Source organism: Penicillium verhagenii (genome assembly GCF_028828195.1).
Source record: "Penicillium verhagenii strain IBT 33310 chromosome Unknown utg000007l_segment0_segment0, whole genome shotgun sequence".
Classification (NCBI taxonomy): Eukaryota; Fungi; Ascomycota; class Eurotiomycetes; order Eurotiales; family Aspergillaceae; genus Penicillium; species Penicillium verhagenii.
Genome location: NW_026643171.1, coordinates 1,919,823 through 1,938,101, shown reverse-complemented (window position 1 = coordinate 1,938,101; position 18,279 = coordinate 1,919,823). Strand labels below are relative to the sequence as shown.

The 18,279-nt window shown below is 46.5% G+C and overlaps 3 protein-coding genes across 3 annotated transcripts; all 3 read right to left on the bottom strand.

The window, feature by feature from the left end:
- Window positions 1-919: 919 nt before the first annotated feature.
- On the bottom strand, window positions 920-3,636 carry medA (transcriptional regulator medA; the record flags this gene model as incomplete). The annotated part of the gene is made up of 5 exons (XM_057166794.1): window positions 920-1,384; window positions 1,439-2,964; window positions 3,060-3,225; window positions 3,408-3,473; window positions 3,634-3,636. 5 exons carry the CDS (start codon window positions 3,634-3,636, stop codon window positions 920-922), a joined length of 2,226 nt encoding a protein of 741 aa, XP_057019835.1.
- Window positions 3,637-15,168: 11,532 nt separating this feature from the next.
- On the bottom strand, window positions 15,169-16,105 carry N7466_007404 (uncharacterized protein; the record flags this gene model as incomplete). Its single annotated transcript, XM_057166793.1, has 3 exons — window positions 15,169-15,348; window positions 15,416-15,886; window positions 15,950-16,105. The coding sequence occupies 3 exons, from the start codon at window positions 16,103-16,105 to the stop codon at window positions 15,169-15,171; spliced, it is 807 nt and encodes a 268-aa protein (XP_057019834.1).
- Window positions 16,106-16,534: 429 nt separating this feature from the next.
- N7466_007403 (putative alcohol dehydrogenase) lies at window positions 16,535-17,719 on the bottom strand (the record flags this gene model as incomplete). Its single annotated transcript, XM_057166792.1, has 2 exons — window positions 16,535-16,831; window positions 16,910-17,719. The coding sequence occupies 2 exons, from the start codon at window positions 17,717-17,719 to the stop codon at window positions 16,535-16,537; spliced, it is 1,107 nt and encodes a 368-aa protein (XP_057019833.1).
- Between the last annotated feature and the right edge of the window lie 560 nt (window positions 17,720-18,279).

Here is an 18,279-nt window from a genome sequence, read left to right as displayed (position 1 = left end):
ACACTTCTAGATGATGATGAAGAGAATGAGGAAAGATTGAAGAATATAAATAATTCAATGAATTGATAATTTGCTCAACAATATAAGTACTAGATACTATAGGGGGCAGATAGATAGTATAGCCCAGATCCCAAAAACGCCTGAACAATGCAGTTAAAAACTTTCGAGGCCCTCAGCTCAAAAAAAAGTGAACAGGTGAAAAAAGAAAATCACACAAAAATAAACTCCCAATATTATCCAGCTGAGAACAAAACCCAACGGACGTAGCGTTGAAAGCGACATCCACCGAACAATGTTCCTCAATGCGCCGACGGCGCCAAAAAGGAGGAAAGACAAATCAGCAATAGCTGACCTCAATCCCACAAAAGATAAAATAAAACAAAAAAGCAACCAAGAAATAAAACCAAAACCAAATCTATCCCAAATCCGTCCTGCGAATGCGTGAAGGAATGACTGCAGCGCCCATGTTATGCCAAGTACTCGTACAATAGCCCAGAAGTTTTGTATGCGAAAAAAGGAGTGTAGCCCAAAATGCCCGGCAATATGCAACCCGAAAAAAAGGAATGAACAAGACAAGACACCGTCTAAAAGCAAAAATGGTGGGTAGGGCATTCAGGCATGAAAGTTTTGTAAGGAGAGACATTGAGATCGTGAATCGAAAAGCAAAAAGCAAAAAGCAAAAATCAAAAGCAGGTGTGGTCGGTTGGATCTGCGCGACGAATGGATGGGAACCAGACCGTTCGGGGAGCAGGGAGGGGGAACCGACGTAGATATAGGTGGAGCGTCTGGGCGTGGAAAGGAGTGACGTGAAGGTGAATCATGTATCTTCAACAGAGCAGAGGGTGAAAAATATAAAAATAGAAAGAGATGGAAGCAAAAACGCAGTCAAAAAAGTAACAAGAGATGATCAGGTGGAGGGTCATGGACCGGGGGCGGTGGTGTCGTGTAGGGGGTGGTACACGGGGTCCATGTAGGTGTAGCAGGCGCCAGCCGATGCAGCGGTGGAGGGGGGAGGAGCTCCGAGGCCGTGCATTTCCCATGCTGATCGGGGGGTGGGAGCGACCAGGCCGTGGGTGCTATGGGGCTGGCAGATGGCTGGATAGGAGTATCCGGCCATGCCCATTGTTGTGTACGGTTGAGTGACGGTGGGCATCACGGACCGGAGATCGGGGGCTGCTGTCAATGAGGCACAGTGGTCTGGTTGTGTGGAGTAGACCGGGGCACTCATGGCGGGAGCATAGTGATTGACAGGGCCGGAATCTGAGACCGAGTGAGGGGAGGGAGCAGTGTGAGGCTCGGTGCCGGAGTCGGAGCCAGTGCCGTGGCTAGCGTAGTTGGTCGCGGGTGTCTGGATGATGCCTGCGGTGGAAGAATAGCTCGCGGACTATGGGATGTATTAGTGAAATTCCATGCAATCTGGTATATTTTAATTACTCACGTATTTGCCAATGATCTTCTTCAGGGCAAGGCTGAGAATTCTCCAAGGGAAGACCTTGACGTCCTTCTCAATGTTGCGAGGCTTCGGCGCGGGGAAGCCCATGATGACCTTGAAGAACTCTTCACTGTCGGCCTTGGCCTTTGAGACGGTGAGGGGACGGAATCCTTCCAAGTTGCGACGAATGCGGTTCTTCTCCTCAACTGTGAATCGGACGTTGACCAAAGACTCGAGCAGGTAGATGGTATCCACGCTGGTAACGTAGCACTCATCCTTGCCCTCCCAGGAAATGCAACTAATGCAGATGCTGTTGGGTATGCGCTCCTCGGGAGTGACAGGCTTGAAGTCGGCGTGAATGGTGCTTCCGGTTTGGGTGCGCCCGAACTGCACCAGGCGGCGTTGAGCAGTCTGCTCGTCCTTGCTCCAACCATGAGCCATGGAGTCCAGGTCACCACTCAGTTTGAGGTTGGCCTTGTTGGGATACATTCCCATGCCCCAAGGGTTGAAACCTGAACTGTGACCGACGCCAGATGACTGCTGCAAAGTCGATGTACGGATCAACTGTGGGGTGGCGCTACCTGCAGGGGAAGGTCCTCTCCTTTGTGTCATGGTATGGGGAATAGCCATGCTAGAGCTGCGACCATCGTGACCTAGGGAGACGAAAGAGGGGCTCCAAGCCGGGGTGAGAGGGGACGGAGCACGGAGCACAGACTGGGGGGTGGCAGACACGGTAGGGTATTGGGCCGTGCCAGTGCGAGGGGAAGAGACACCATGGTAAGAGCCGACGAAGCCGGGGATGGCAGGCAGAGACTGCACGTATGGCGAGAAGGAGGAGGAGCGGGTGTGATTGTGGCTCTGGGTATCACGGTAGGAGTAGTTATCTTGAGGCTCGATCTTGGGAATGATAGGTCCAGTCGAGCGCTTCACAGACGCAGCAATAGGGTGGTCGGAGTAGGAAGAGAACTTGCGCTTGTGCGAGCTGGTCGATGGCACTGACTGGGGCACATGCTCGTAGGTGTAAACACCCACTTGGAGAGTTGCTGGCGGGCAGTCACTCTGACCTTCCATCACCACCTGCACAGGGACAGCAAAGGAAGGTGAAGCAGTAGAGATGAACTGAGGGGCATCGGCGGCCAAGGCATATCGGAAGTTTGAACCCTCGAAACCCAAGAAGTTGGGGAGACATTCGCACTTTTGGGAGCCAAACACCACGTAGACAGTTCCATATGCGGAGCTGTGCAAATCATAAGGCGACTGGATCTCCACAACCACCCGAGTACCCTCGCATCCGCGTTGGGGACTATATGAGTAAATCTCGGGGATTTGTCGGGAACGTGCATTCATTAGCGGAGACTGTGACTCCTCGTACGAGCTGCCATACTCGTTTCCGGGCATGTAGGGAACACAGTCCGAAATTTGACTAGCCTGGTCGGCCATGGGCGAAGGAACAAGTGAGGTAGGTACGTATGGGGATTGACCGTAGGCTGAGAACGAACTAGCATCATGCAAAGACCGCGTGGAGGCGTAATCTAAAATTGGTTCCGAGTGTAAGTATGACAGCCTATAACGAGACTCGGCGTGGATCATGAGATTCAACACAAAGGCGGGGGGGGGGAAAACCTACCAAGTACAGAGCCAGCAGCGGGCTTCTGGAAACCAGACATAGACAGAATAGACTCAGACTTGGCCCACAGGCCGTCTGAAAACGCACCGACAAACTGCGATTCCTCAGAATCCGAGAAATCCAATGACTCGCCTAAGATAAGAGGCGTTTGGAAATCTGGGTCGAACTATAATGAGAGAGAGAAAAAAGAGACAAGTGTCAGCCGATAAACTTCCAAGGCGCAGAGACCGGAACAGCAGGGGTGGTCTTCAAACAAAACTCTGGGTTTGGATTGGCAGAAGAGGCAAAACATGCGGGCATCCTGAAGGAGAAACAGGAGAAAAACACGGTATAGATGGGGATTCTTACCAAAACACCGTGTGTCTTCGAATAAGCCAGCTTGAAGATGTTGCAGCGAGTGCAACGAGACAGAACCTCCTTAAGAAGCGAATGACTGGGAATTTATTTATTTCCCAAGATAAGGTCGGCAAGCACACGAGAAAGGGGGTGTGCACTCCGAGACAGAACGAGCGACGAAAATGAAGCTAGGCTGTCAGTCTCACAGAAAAGGCGGCAACAAGAAGCCTCGAATCACCATCCAGGATTTTCAGAACTAAGGCTGAGACTAGACCAAAGGCTGGCTGCAGCAAGAAAGAAAGGACTTCAAATCACGATGTGTGCCCAAGATGGTTCATAAAGACAACAGGGGGAAGAACCAATCGCATGAGAGAGCCGGGTTCAACAAGAGCCACCGCTAGTTTTGCGTGGCGGGAAGGGAAGAAAGGAAGATGCAATATCCAGGATTCTCCACGAGTGTAGACGGCAAGAGTTCCAGAAAGGCGTGGCGATTGAAGAACGATGACTGGCGAGGTTTTGGTGATTTCTTTTGTTTCGTGATGCTATCCCCGTATCTTGTTTCGGGAAGAAAGTTGGACGGATCGATTGGGCAATGATGAACTACACCAGCAATGAGTATGAACGGTCTGATAGTCTTTTTTCTTTTCTCTTTCCACACTTTGAAGGTTCTATGGGGAAGCCGGAGTGTCGGAATGATGCATAAGACGGAAAGGGTCTTAGAAAAGGGGACTCACCGAGTGAATCAGAATGGAGAAGAACAAGTTGATTTGCCGTTCGATGTCGCCTAATATGCAAGAATTTGGCCGACGTGGGAAATCTAGAAAAGCGTCCGATGTCAATAACAAACGCACGCATGAAGCCAATAGCGGGAGACGGGAAGAGCCATCCGGAATCCACAACAGCTCTCTAGCTTTTTTTTTTTACTTGGTTACTCCCTCTAGCTCAATGATCTTCCAATCTTTGATGATGTTCGTCATCTCCCGGAGAGGGGCAAAAGATTGAAGTACAACATTTCCGACTGCAAGGAGATGCGACACAACTCAAAGAGGAAAAGATGCAAGGCACGGGGGGAGTGAGACCGTGGGCGAGGGGGGGGGCCAAAGTGGAGACGGATGGCATTGATTCTTAGAATTGTACTAACCTTAAGCTGAGCAATATGTAGGCCCTTGTCAGTTTTGGCGCTGAGACCTTGCCAAACAGATACACCTGACGAGGGGGGTTTTCCAAGGTTAGGCGTAATAGATCCTAGAGGTTCGAGCGGTGCTTTCAGCCGAGACACAATTGATTTTGGCGAAACCAGGGATCCAGATCAATAGATATAGAAAGTCGGTCCCTTTTTCTCTCTTTGGTGTCGTTTATGGAATTTCGGAATTTGGCGTTGTTCGTGAAGAATAGATCGGGGGTTTCGGGGAGATCAGCGACGGGAGCCAGAACAAACGGGTTCCTGTCTATTGAAGATTTGAATTGTATTGCAAACGCGGTTCACACACAATCTCCGAGGCCCTGCGTCCAGCTTGATAATTTTTCCCTTGCAATTTCCTCCGATAGAATAGCAAAGTCGTGGGGGGGGGAATGGAAATCAAGGGTGCGTCCAGCGAATCACGGGAGCGCAAGGCGTTAGAATTAAATATTAAGAATATTCGGAATATAACCGTTTATGGGATTTGGTTTTGGTGTCCCTCTTTTCCTTTTTCTTCCTTTTCTCCAAGGGAGATGTCTCGCTCTGTGAATATTTTTTTTTCTTCTTCTTTTGGTGTAATTTGCAATAGAAGATGTGTTGTAGGTTTTTTGGAAATCCGTTGGCTTTTTTTCCCCGGTAAGGATAAAAGCAATCAAGAAATCAACGTAGCGAACGTGAGATTCGTTAAAACGAACGTGAAGAGCGAACGTGGGTGAGCGAATGTGGAGACCGATCAAGGTATAGAGTAAAAGGAAAAGAGAAGGGGGAATGCAAGGATGGCAAAGGGTTAAAAGCGAACGGTTGTATCGCGATTATTATTAGCAGCAGGTCAGAGTGCTTGGGTCTAAACTGTATAGGGCCACGAGCGTGTGGAGTCGCCTACGCTTGGCTTCTTTGGGAAAAAGCCCATGTCCTTATGATTTTTTTTTTTTTTTTAAACTTGAAAAATCATTAATAATTTATTAAGTGGAGAGGAATATTTACTCGAACTTTTTTTGGTTTTTTGGTTTTTTACTTATTTCTTATTCCTTATTTTTCTTGACCCTTCCCTTAATCCACTAGTGGGAAATCGTGGCGGGGGATGCGATGGCGAGGGAACTGGGGGCATTTAACGCAACACCGGAAATCAGATCGTCACACGGAACCAGGGTCTCGGGGGGAATGAAATCCCTAATTATACATATGTATATGATTTCTAAATCCTGTGATATTTTATTCAAATTAAACGCATTCAAATGTTTACTAGTACTGACTTCAATCAGATACTCGGTATCGAGGACTTGTAACTTTTGGTACATGTACCTGTCCCACCATGTCAGTCCAGTATACCGGATGCTAGTGACTTCGATCCGAGCGGTCCGGATCTACTTGGATCTAGCATGAATATGACACTGAGAAAGAAAAAAAAACTTCCTATATTCTTCCGAGTATTGAACCTTGGATTTGTGTTGAAAGAAAAAGATTTTTAATGCTGATGAAAAAAAAAAATATGAAAAAGAAAAAAGAAAGTAAATCGTCAATGAGTTAATTCCTCAACGCATAAACCGGCGGTTGGCTTTGGTGGGTCAGAAAGGGCAAAGAGTAAAAAGAGTAATACGAAGACAACTTTTAGATGTGAGCGCTCGGGATAAACACCAATCTGGCGGCTTGCGCCGCGATAGAAAAGTGGATCGTCACTGATGCTAAGATACAAATAAAAAAAATTAATAAAAATCAGACAGCTTCTAACCATGGTCACCAGCCCCGATCGATTTGTAAGTGAACAAAGAGAGGAAATAACAAAATAAAAATCCCTTAGAAAAAAAAAAAGAGGCAGAGTACCACGGTCGCGATCGAATCTCCAGCCTCAAAATATGACTTCATGTTCAATATTGTCAGTGGAGTACAAAGAACAAAGTCGTGCACAGCCTGCAGAAAGGAAAAAGTTGGCAACCCCCGTCACCCCCCTTTGTAACTTGTACCGCATATACTATCAACAATCCAATCATTGCTGACAGTTTTGCTGGGGGGTTTTTTTTGCTCTTACTTCCTCCTTTTCCTACCCAATAACAACCCGTTTCTAACCCCCCGGTCAACGCTCTTTTTTCAAGTAAATTTATCTTATGAGGGCTTTTTTTTTCTTTTTTCTTTTTCTCTCTTTTCTCTCTTTTCTCACTCATTTTGACTTCCCTCTCGTTTGGACTCGGTATAATTAGCTCCCGCCCTTAGTCTCGGATGGAGTCACGGCCCAATCCCCAAAGTTGCCAAGAGCAAGGAGAGAAAAGAAGATTCGAAAGTGGACATTCTCAAGGGTTCGCCTATACCGAAATGGTGGAGGACCTACTCCAAAAAAGGATCCCAAGGATCCTCTAAAACGGGGCAAAAGACCCTGCGTTTCCAAATCTTTCTCCAGAGATGCCAAGGAGCTCCACCCGCGGAGAGGAGCCTGGCAATTGGACTATAGTCGCCGGCCCGGTTGTGCCATTCTTCAGCCCTCGTGTCATTATGCCATCATACATTGTTGCGTTTTTGAGATACTTCACACATTTGACATGTAGTACGAGCTTTTGTTTTTTTTTTCTGTCTGGTTTTTTGTGGTTTTGTGGTTTTGTTTTTTCTTGGGTTTTTTACCCCCATTTCCTCTTTTGTTCCCTCGAGGCTCCCCCGTACACGAGGGGAACCACGTCGCGATGCATCACCTTGTTGGCCCAAATCCTTTTTTTTCTCCCCAACGAGATTTCCTATACCAGTCAAGAAGTCAACTCATGAACTTTGACCATCTGACTTGAAAGATCAGAAGAAAGCACATAATCCATAATCCGTAATAGTACTTTGTTACGGAGCACCCGACATCTGGATTGGGCAATTAGGGAGCGAAAGTGGGAGCGAAAGTAAACGATAAGCTAAACATAGTACACCTTCTCGCATCTCAGGTGACTTGGTGGCCTGACAATGCAAGGGCATCTCGCTGATTGGATGAAAGAGACCAACACTATCCCAGATCGAGTCTGGTGCTCAGGACGTTTTCCCCTATTTTTCTTTTTCTTTTTCTTTTTTTTCGGATTGTTTTTTTTTTTTTTTTGGCTTTTCTTTCCTGGGATTTGCTTGATGTTGTCTGTGTGTTCTGTGTGTTCTGTGCTTTCCTGATCCCTGGTTTAAACGGGACGGTATCATCAACCATCGTCACTCTGCACTGTCACCTTATGCATTTCGATTTCTATTTCTAGTTTAGCCTTTGAAGTCTTGGTGAGATTTCATGTTTGGATCTTGATCCTTTCCAATTCCAAGCCTCTGATTTGCCGCTTTTCTATTCCATTTGTACGGAGTAATATTCCTATTGTTTTCTCTTGGCCCTGTCGATCGTGCTGCCCCAGACCATCCTGTACCAGCCGCGACGATCATCGTGGCGGGACAATCCCGAGATGACCCATACGCACGGGTGTACTTCCTCAATGTAAGCCTGAGGCTAGTCATCAAATTTTGAAAATTGTAAAAAAAAATTCGTATGCACGTAATAACAATGAAAAGTAATACACTATACATTAAAAAGGCATCCCCTCCATGCAAGTGTGCAAGGGTTAATGTCAAGTGTCAAGGCTGGGAAAGGACGTGAGTGAAACGAGGGTAAAAACGAGGTTGGGATAATGCACGTAAGGACATCGCAGATCTTTTCCCCCTCCCCCTTCATTCAGATTCAATAGACTTCAAGAAAAATTCAATCTCAACGGCTACGGTGCATAACTCCTTCCAGAAGATTAAACTTAGCTGCATATACCAGCCACCACGATCCTGCAAACCACTATATTGATTAGAAATTTTTCAATTGTTCAATGTTAAATGTCATACATATTGAATGTAGAAATCACAGTGGCAGGGAAATGTACATCGGATCTCCGACTTCCGATAATTCGGATACCTCTTTCAGCACTGAACTCCGCGATTTTGCCACGTTCACGACATCTGGATATGTGGGACCTGCGTTACTAGTGAAGAAACATGAATCATTCATTTCATCCGGAGAGGCGGGAGTCGGCTTCAAGCGCCAGTGGATCGGCCTATGATCAATGATCAGCAATCTCCTGCCAAAGCTTCGTTTATTGATCGTCAATCAACTTTTCCAAACGGATAGGCAACGGCTGGACTCCTGGAGTAGAAGGTTTGATTTCCAATACACGCCAATCTCTTCCGACTTCAACTCTCCCCCTAGCAAGGAGGAAATGAAAAACCAAAAGGAAACTTCCCAACCCTATCAGATGGGAGCGTGCTGGAATTATCCCTAGTTAATTTCTACCGGACCCAAACCGAGGCGTTTGTCATCCCAGTGGATCGGCGGATCCTCGGTGCTTTACCCACTACAATTCCAAGATGTCCGAACGGCAACAGAAAGGAGATCGCATCGTTCGGCACTTCTGCTGACCAGCCGCTTTATTTTCGGAATACGTTTACGATGAAGAGGATTGGAAAAGAGAACCAAAAAAAGAGACTTGGAAAGAACCAAGAATTCCCCGATTCGTCCGAGTTGTACTAACAAAGCAAAAAGATGGAAAGAAAAAGCGGAGCCATGGTGCAAATTCAGGGTTTCGGAGCTTCAACCGTCTAGGAGACTTCTCCGGACTTACTCTATCTCTTCTTGTTATCTAAATTCACCATTTCTCCACCGTCATTAAGCGGTACTTACCGAGAGGCTACAGTTTTCCTTTGCGGACATGAACGTTTAAACCCAACTAGTACTCCGTACTCCATACACAGTAGTTCATGAGTGCTGACGCGGTGCTAGCCATCTACTAGCAATCTAGATACCTAGACCAGTAAATGTAAACGACTTGATTCAAGCTCAATGGCATCACGCAATGAATATCGCCGCTCATCCCGTAGGAACCTTGCATGTCAACCAAAAAAAAACAAAAACTTCATGATCGACCAGGTCCAACTGAAACAAATCCCGTCCTCCAGCCCCTCAACACAACCCCCTCCGGGGAGGCGAGGATGGATACGGGACCCTTGCGGGCGCGGCATTTTCAAGTCAAAAAAATTTTCCCCTAGTTGATCCGATCCCGATTCCATCACAGCAAGAATCGCGTCCGTGGTTCTGTCTGCAACTCCCGTGCCAGGGGTTGCAGGGTAGTACACTTCAAACTCCCACATGGTTTTTGTTTTGCTTTGCGTTGCTTTGCTTTCCTGGTTAGAGCTGTGGATCCTCCGAGGCTCGCTCAGCCACATTGTGGCCCTCGAGCCTGTTTAGGCATTCGTTTCGTTTTCGTCCGCTGAGCCTCAGATTATACCGAGATCCGGTTCTGGTTGACAAATCAATATGTAATGCATCTAGTTACTATGTACAGCCACGACAACATTGAAACCCTACGGCGTACTCCGTGTCAGTGGGACATGTAGCAAGTGCAGACCTCGGGGCAAATTTTGTTTGCCCGACTGTCTTGGCATCTCATTATTTACTTCATCCCAAGCTATGCGTGCATATTACATTCATTAGTAAATACTTAGTGCATTAACTAGAGAGTATACTTGGCAGTAAGAATTTACCTACCTTGCCTTCTACATTAGGCAACCTCCCGGTCGCGGGCTTTCCCAATTGGATTTCCATGCGATTTTTGGAATCCTGGGGACATGGTTCTCCCTCCGGGGCGCTAAGTACCGGACAGCCACTAAGGAGCTTGCCCTTGTCGCTTTAGGATTCCGAACTTCTGCTAAGAAAGTATGGTAGCTTTAGGTAGGTTTTGAACTTTCCTGTACGGAGTCCGCATTACCTCATCTGCTAGTCTTGAAATATAATATAATCTATGGGTCCAAAGAATCAGAGTACGGAGCTGAACTGTACTTTGGGGTTATTAGCACTGGTTAGTTCACCTTAGCGCCCGTGGACAAGCCACTCTATTGCCTGGGAAGAGAGACTATCTGCACGCCAGACATCATCGGACCCATTCATCGGCCCCTGTCCGGTTCTTTCCCGGTGAATATGTATGTACTTCTGTAGTAGCCTCTTGGTTCCTTGTCTTCGGGTCGGGGAGACGGCTGCTAGCGTCGAACATTTGAATGGTAGAACAGCGGTCAGGCTTAGATTGAGTATGGGCTGACTTTGGCTTTTAATCTAATATACTACACACTATATATTAGTTTACATCAATCAATACCAAATCAGCTTTAGTGAAAGAACTGGAATGATATTGGAACCAATATGTAGACTTAGCCGCATATATATGTTCAAAGTACATGTGTATATTAATACCTACTAAAAACAGCTCATATCAAAAAAAAAATTGAATCAATTGATGTTAATTGAACAAATATTTCCAGAAACGTTAAACGGCATTCAATGTTAGAAACACCGGTAGACAAGCCTTCCAATCCAATGTAGAGTCTGGATCGTGCCCAGATGAGATCATCGGCCCGTTCCCAATGTATTCCCTCAGTTGGCCTTCCAAGGTTTCCCGTTCTCCAGATCACGATACGACAAGATACGGACACGCACATATACGACAAAGAACTTTCGCCCCTCAGAACACCGCTGCGCCCGCCCTCTCTCTCGTCCCAATGACCGCTCCTCCCGTCCTCTGCCCAGGTGTTTCACCGTGTCGAAGATCATAGGAAAGGTTTCACATATGGCTTACCAGATCCTGGAGGGTTATTTTTGTTGATTCAGTTTCTTCAGCTACAGTAGACAGTACCCACCCGCTCTTCTCGCCGAAGATCATATCTCACATAGGCATGGCCTGGTGTGCGAAGCATATTTTAGTGCGAATAGTGTACCAGCAAAACCAACTGCGCACACTAAAAAAAAGAAAGAAAGAAAGAAACTGAACCTGCTACAGAGTACTCCGTACACAGTATCAACTACCTACAGGTAAATCACCTCCACTCAAGTAGACGCATCGATTGATCCACCCACATATGGAGCTTTTTGTAGATCTTGGCTCTTGCCATGAGTACCAAGCATGGTCTAATTGGAAGCCTAAGTTTAACTTTTATGGATGGATCTTGTTGGTGCCTGGTGCATAAGGACCTTCCTTGTACGGTCAAGTCTTCCTTTGAATGGTATTCAGCCGGGATATGATTTAGAGCCTTGGAAAGTTCTGTTGAGTAAACTTCCGGGAGTTGATGTGATATCTATTTTTTTTCAAAGTTTGAAATATTTAGCCTTTGTCTTTATGGCATATGGCTTTTTTGGTGGCTTCAGGGGTTTTGAGACAGATTCTCAAATAGCTCGTTATTTCAAATCTTACTTCAGGGCTGTCGAACCTACAGGGCTTGTAAGGTTCAGCTATAGTTATGGGTGCCCAGGTGTGTTGCCAAGGTGTGTAGTAATTATTTAGATTTTTAGACAGTTTCACTTTTCAGCCTTTTTTTATCATCTTAAGGAACAAAGCTGAATTACCTACAGTTGACATACCCAGCTTAAACATATATATGTACTATGTATCTACTCATGCAAGCTTAACGTGCATGCACATATATATTTGACGGGTGTTGATATATGTACATGTGTCGTACACAGCACGAGCCGTCCGATATGGCAAGCGATCGACATCTCGCAGAAATATATCGAGAAACCCAGAAATCAGTCACTGAATTAATTACCCGACAACTTTCAAATGTTTACCCGTTGATTACGTCTGATCAAACTGGTATCAGTAGTTACATACTCCTGTTACTCAAGACAAACTTACAGTGAAAAAAAAAAGACTAGAACAAAAACAAAACAAACATCCCTGGATGAGGTCAACTGGTCATCCCGCGTCTCCTGATCGTCCAACCTTGAAACCTCCGCCGAACTACAACCGTTTCAAGTTGATCCACGCGAACCCCAAACTCTGCAAGAATATCCGTTCACTCAGACAGAGTGCGGAGTACTCCGTACTAACACACTAACACGGAGCACGCAAATGCCCCATTTCACATGGCAAGAATCTGAAACCCCTTTAAAGCGAACCCATTCAACCTTGATCAAACGAAAAATAAAAATAAAAATAAAAATTCAAGATACTGTAGAACCCCGATGATCCCTCAATCAATCACCGACAAATCCTGCATGCAGGATTTGTTTGATATGGAGCGAGCAAAACCCGAAATCGGCGCGATCTCGATCAGTATCCAGGCATCTGACCTCATTGCCCAAGGATTGAGATCTTGATGGGGCAATGATGCCTCTCCCCTCGAAATTGAATTTCTCCCGCACGTGTGTTTTTCCACATCTTTTCTCATAACATCAGTGCCTCTGCAAGCCAAATCGGAGTGGATCCATCATTCAAGCTGCGCTAAAAGCGATCCTCCGTTAACCGAGTGGAGCTTTAGCAAAGCCACAAATCCCAACGCCAAATAGTTATTTCGGGGGGAAGCTCGGGATCTCGGGACCTATCCGTTCTTTTTGCTCTTTGGCTCGGTTTTTGTATCCGTCAATATCTAGGGCACTTGTTTTATTCTTTTTTTTTTTTTTTTTCTAAACAACTTGTGCCCGTGTCCTAACCAGATCGAGTTCCGCGGAGAGAAGGAGAGGTGCGTGCTATTCTCGTTCTCCAATTAGAGTTCTCTAGTCTCCGTCTCTCTCCATTCAAATGTTCTCCATTTTTACCATGTCGGAGCCGAACTGTTGTTTACCCACTTTTTCCTTTTCCCTTCCAAGCTTTTTCTCTTTTCCTTTTCGGTCTTTGGGATCTTTGACGTCTACGATTTTTTTTTTCCCTTTCTCTTTTCCCGGGATCCAGTAAGAAGCAGAGAAGAATTATCCGCCCATCTATGGAACTGCCGCCACAGACCCTCAAAACCCAAACCATCGACTTTATCTTCTCCGTAAAAGTGGAGGAGGAATCCACCCTTGTTCGTCGTTCCTCGTTCCCTCCTTCCCTTATTTCCGTGCTTGGGAAAGCATAGATGTGCCAAGTACCGGTATCCAAGCTCTGCCAAGGTGTAGGCAGCAGCCAATTGACCTTGGGAATTTTCAACCTCGGCATTGAGAGCTTGGCCCACCATTTATCATAACTCAATTGAATATGTAATCCACACTGGGTGCTACGATGCGATAACCGATAAACCAATTTGGCAGGTACACTAATCCCAAAAAGCATTTTTCCCTTGTAGGTCCATCTTTCATCCTTCTAGAAGAAGTTCAGTTTAGGTAAGGAGATTGCAAATTTAGTCAAAGTGTACTGCTGTGCTTACCGAGGTTCAAGAACAGGAAAAGATACGAGAAAAAAAGAAGAAAAGAAGAAAGTAGGGGAAAAAAGGAAAAAAGAAGAAAAAGGCCAAAAAAAAACGATTCCATTTGCTTCTCCCGACATCAAATCCCTAATGCAGATGGTTACATGCATACTGGGAGTTAAATCTACGCCATCACCAAAGTAGCTAGACAATGTACTATCGACATCACCGGCCTTCACCAGGTCGGAACCCAGCCGAACAAGGACGAATTGGGGACCCTGAATCGGATCCATAAGAGGATTCCATCATTCTCTCCAAACTACACATGTATCTATCTTTTCCCGCCAGCTCATCAAACTCCATAAAGGGCAATGCATATCGATCATCCATTGGCCACGGTGTGGGAATGTCGAGGATTTGTCTCACTAAAAAAAAACCTCCCTAAAAAAAAAGAAAGAAACCCAAAAAAAAACAAACAAACAAAGACGTGTTCGTATTCAGATCTTCATTCCTATTTTTACCGATCAGAGACAACTTGATTTTGAGTATTTGAGTTCAGTAGGTACCTATACTCTGTACCGAGAGTGGAGGATTAAAAAAGGATCGCCTGTAACGGTAACAATCTGATAGTCCACTAACGTGGCCGGGTTGAAGCTTAATGCTTAAACGAAGAAACCAATGGGACTCGAAAAAAGCTCAAGGGAGGAAAAAGTTTAGGCTCAAACATAACGACTCAAAAGGTACGGGAGACGTCACTTTTTGCGTGTGCATGACCTATTTTGGGGCTCCCGTCGAGTTCAGCCAGCCATGTGTGCACTAGTGGCTGCCGCAGCGGCCTGATCTACATATTGATCCGCAAATGAGATATTGGGGGGAATAGATGCTGCGATAATGGCTGTGTAATAGGGGATTGATGGTAGTCTACAATCTATGATTTTTCTTTTTGTGATGAATCTCTCGACTCTCGAGATGTTACGGTTGCAGCTTATTATTTGGACGCTGTCTGAATTGCCCCGGTGGTGAGGGCTGCTGGGTAAGATTCTATGCGGGTTACCGTTTTGGATAGGGGACTGCAGATAGCGGTATGGGGCCGAAGCCCAACAAGTCAGATTTCCTGGGTGACCATCTCACAATTTGGTTAAAAGCTGATGTGGTAAGTATGATGGTCTCCCGAACGTTGATCTCTCGAGGCTTTGACAAAGGCATGAACTAACAGTGAGGGGCGTGTAAGCCGGTCTCGACGCATCCTAATCATACAAAACAATTCCGAAGATAGTAGGTGGCCTAATAAGATAAGGCCGATGACGCAAACCCAACGAACATGTCGAAACAGTGACCGCAAAAGGAAGCGCGGATAATGAAAACAATAATAACAAATGAGCTGATCAGAAAACCCCCGAAATGGTATCCCTTAAACTTCTCTCGCCACTTGCCTAAGCCCTCGGCAATCGGATCGAAGCTGCGGTCTCAATCTGGTCGTCTAACCGGGACGAGATCAGCACTCTGGCGGATGGTTCGACCGTAGCAGACGAAAAACAGCGAACCCCAGAAACCGTACTTCTGGCGATTGACATGCTGGCTGTGGTCGAGCCAGCGGGCAAAGTACGGCTCTGTCGAGAACGGGTTGTCACTACGGTAACGGGCAAACTATACAAAAAAGAATGTCAGCAAAACCGCCGACCTCCATACCGAACGGCCTCGACTCCACACATACCTCGCCGTACCGTCTTAGCAGGCGGTGGTGACTCGAGTTAAGACCAAGCCGCTCGAGAGTCCCGAGACCAATGCTTCGAGAAGCATGTCTGTACCGAACTGTCATAGCATTAAAGTTGAGGTTGTTGTCAAGGATCAATACGCTGCGGCCGGACCGAATGCTGCCGGCGGGCACATTGGACAATTGCTTGTAATAAGCAATTTCGATGAGACGAGTTAACATGTCAGCCTCCCAGTTGCGTATCTGCGGGTCGTTGATGTCCCTGACAATCTGATCATCCTCATCTTGCACGTCCATGTTATGATTCATAGTATCCACCATGTTTTGCAAATCGTCCAAGCTGTCGATCATTAGTTGACCGGACTCCTCCAGGAGTTCGGCTTGTCTGTCTTGGCTTTCCCGGTGTTGAATGATAATTTGTTGATCGTGAAATTCTCGAAGTCTAGCCTGTCTGGCTAGGGTAGCCTGGCGCTGGATGATTATCAGTTTCATACGACTTTATGATCTATGCATGATTGGGGACAGTGTTCATACCAAGACGTCGACACTACCTTCCCTCGAATGGCTGGCAGCTGGTTCGGGCACAAGGTCGGACGCAGGCGCGGGCACAGGGTCTCCGCCTGCGTCAGCTTCAATAGTCATGGTGATACTTACCCGAAGCCGGGCAGGGTCGTTACCCTCGGCAGGCATAATGAAAGACAAGGAGTAATGGATCAAGAAACAGTGAAGAGGATGAACAGTGGAAGGCTCGTTCCGAGGAAATGACCAGGTATGATCAAATTTGAAGAAGGATGGTGGGAGTTTGGGTGGGGAAAAAGAGCGAAAGAAAGGAAAGTTGAGAATACAAGTTGAGAGAATAAAAGTTGGAAACAAAACAAAAACAGAGCTGATGCCAGTCGGTGGTGGTCGATTAGTCGTCGGAATGTTGAATGAGCCTATATAATTTAGTCGTCTAGTGGCGGTGATACGGCGGTCGAAATTATGTAGCACTGGGGCAGGCACGCTCGGCGAAACACAGCGCCCAGACACATAATATCATGTATGCCGGAGCTGTTCATCAAAATTGAACAGATGTTGCTCGTGAAATTTGTTAGATAAATCGAGTCTGCCTTCGGATATTTACAATTTGCTGTTCGAGGGCTTTGCGAAATCAATCACCAGTTTACCAAATTGCTTGCCTTGCTTCATATCCTCAAAAAGTTCATCGATAGCAGGCACGTCGTCAATTTCAGTCTTCAGCGTTCGCGACACGATAGGGTGGATGTTCTGGGCTTTGACATAGTCCACCATCTCTTGGAACTCCTTGCGAGAGCCCATAGTGGAGCCACACACATTGATATTCTTCAGGACCGCCTGCATCAAGTATGGCATTTTGGGCGAAACGGTCATGCCATAAATGGAGAGAACACCGCCAGCCTAGCATTAATGTAAGTACCCGTGCGCAAGATCATGACAACTTGTTCAACGGTTAGCAACATATGGGCAGATACTTACCTTCAGCAATTTGACAGCCTTCTCAATGGAATCACCTCCTGCACCGTCAATAACAGCATCGAAATTCTTCTTTCCGGACGGAAGCATGCCCAAAAGCTTCTTATCCCATCCGTCCTCCTTATAGCTCACACCTCCAGTGGCGCCCAGCTCAACAGCCTTCTGGATTTTCTCCTCACTTGAGCTGGTCACGAAGACATGCGCCCCCCGAGCCACGGCAAAACGCAGTGCCATCAAAGCAACACCACCTCCAATACCAGTGATCAAAACGGCTGCACCGTCCTTAGAGTTCCTCTCACCGGCCTTTGACACCAGAGCTCGCCAGGCAGTCAGTCCAGTCAACGGCAGCGCGGCAGCTTCAGCATCTGAAAGATGCGCGGGTGCTTCTTCAACCTCCGACTCATCAATGGTGATATATTCTTGCAAAGTACCTGTTTGGTATACTTTGGTTCCACCCATAATACGATAGCCGGTTGGATCCTCGGGCCCATCGGGCGAGTCTTTCCAGCCCAGACCGGGGTTCAAAATGACTCTCTTGCCTTGCCATTTATCAGCGCCCGAGACACTGGATCCGGCACTGACAACGATACCAACACCATCGGCTAGGAGGGGCACATCGAAGGACAGACCCGGGTAGAGATGTTGTCGAAGGAACAAGTCACGGTGATTGAGTGACGCGGCAGTGAGCTTGATAAGCAACTCGTTGCTCTGCGGGGTCGGTTGGGGCAGAGTTCTTACGACGAGTGGGTAATACACTTGGCCGGGTTTTCCAGGTTTGCCATCGATTGGAGCGATGAATACTGCTTTTGACATATTGGAAGAAGTTTGCTGAGGTGATTGGGTTCTTGTTGGAGTTCGGTTACTTGTCAGTTGAAGCACTGAATTCAATGATTGTACGGGGGGTCCGTGCGGGGATGGCTCTTATCGATAATACGATAACCGAGGAGCAATTCAGCTCTTTACACAAGAGCTTGTCACTTGTGCTAATTCAGCACACAGATGGTGTTTTGAGTGAAAATTCTTAAGTCTTCACTGGGAATATGCAAATGCTCTGGGTTTATGGAGAATATGTGGTCAAAGATGTCAACTTATACGATAGATCAATTGATGACGAAAGATTTAAGATGGTGCAGGTTTTCCTTGGATGTGGGCAGACCTCGGTCCGTCTTATATAGTACTGATTATCTAAGGATCACATTCTGCTTTCTCCAAATTGGAGTACATGTTGCCTAGTCATTTCTAGACTAAGGTATGTATTTATATGGTAGATCATTCGGAGAATTTCAAGTAGAAGCCTGAGAGCCAATACATGAGTGCCTGTGTTTTTTTTGTCACACAATTTTCCCAGTTGGTAGTTGAAAAGTAGGAGATGA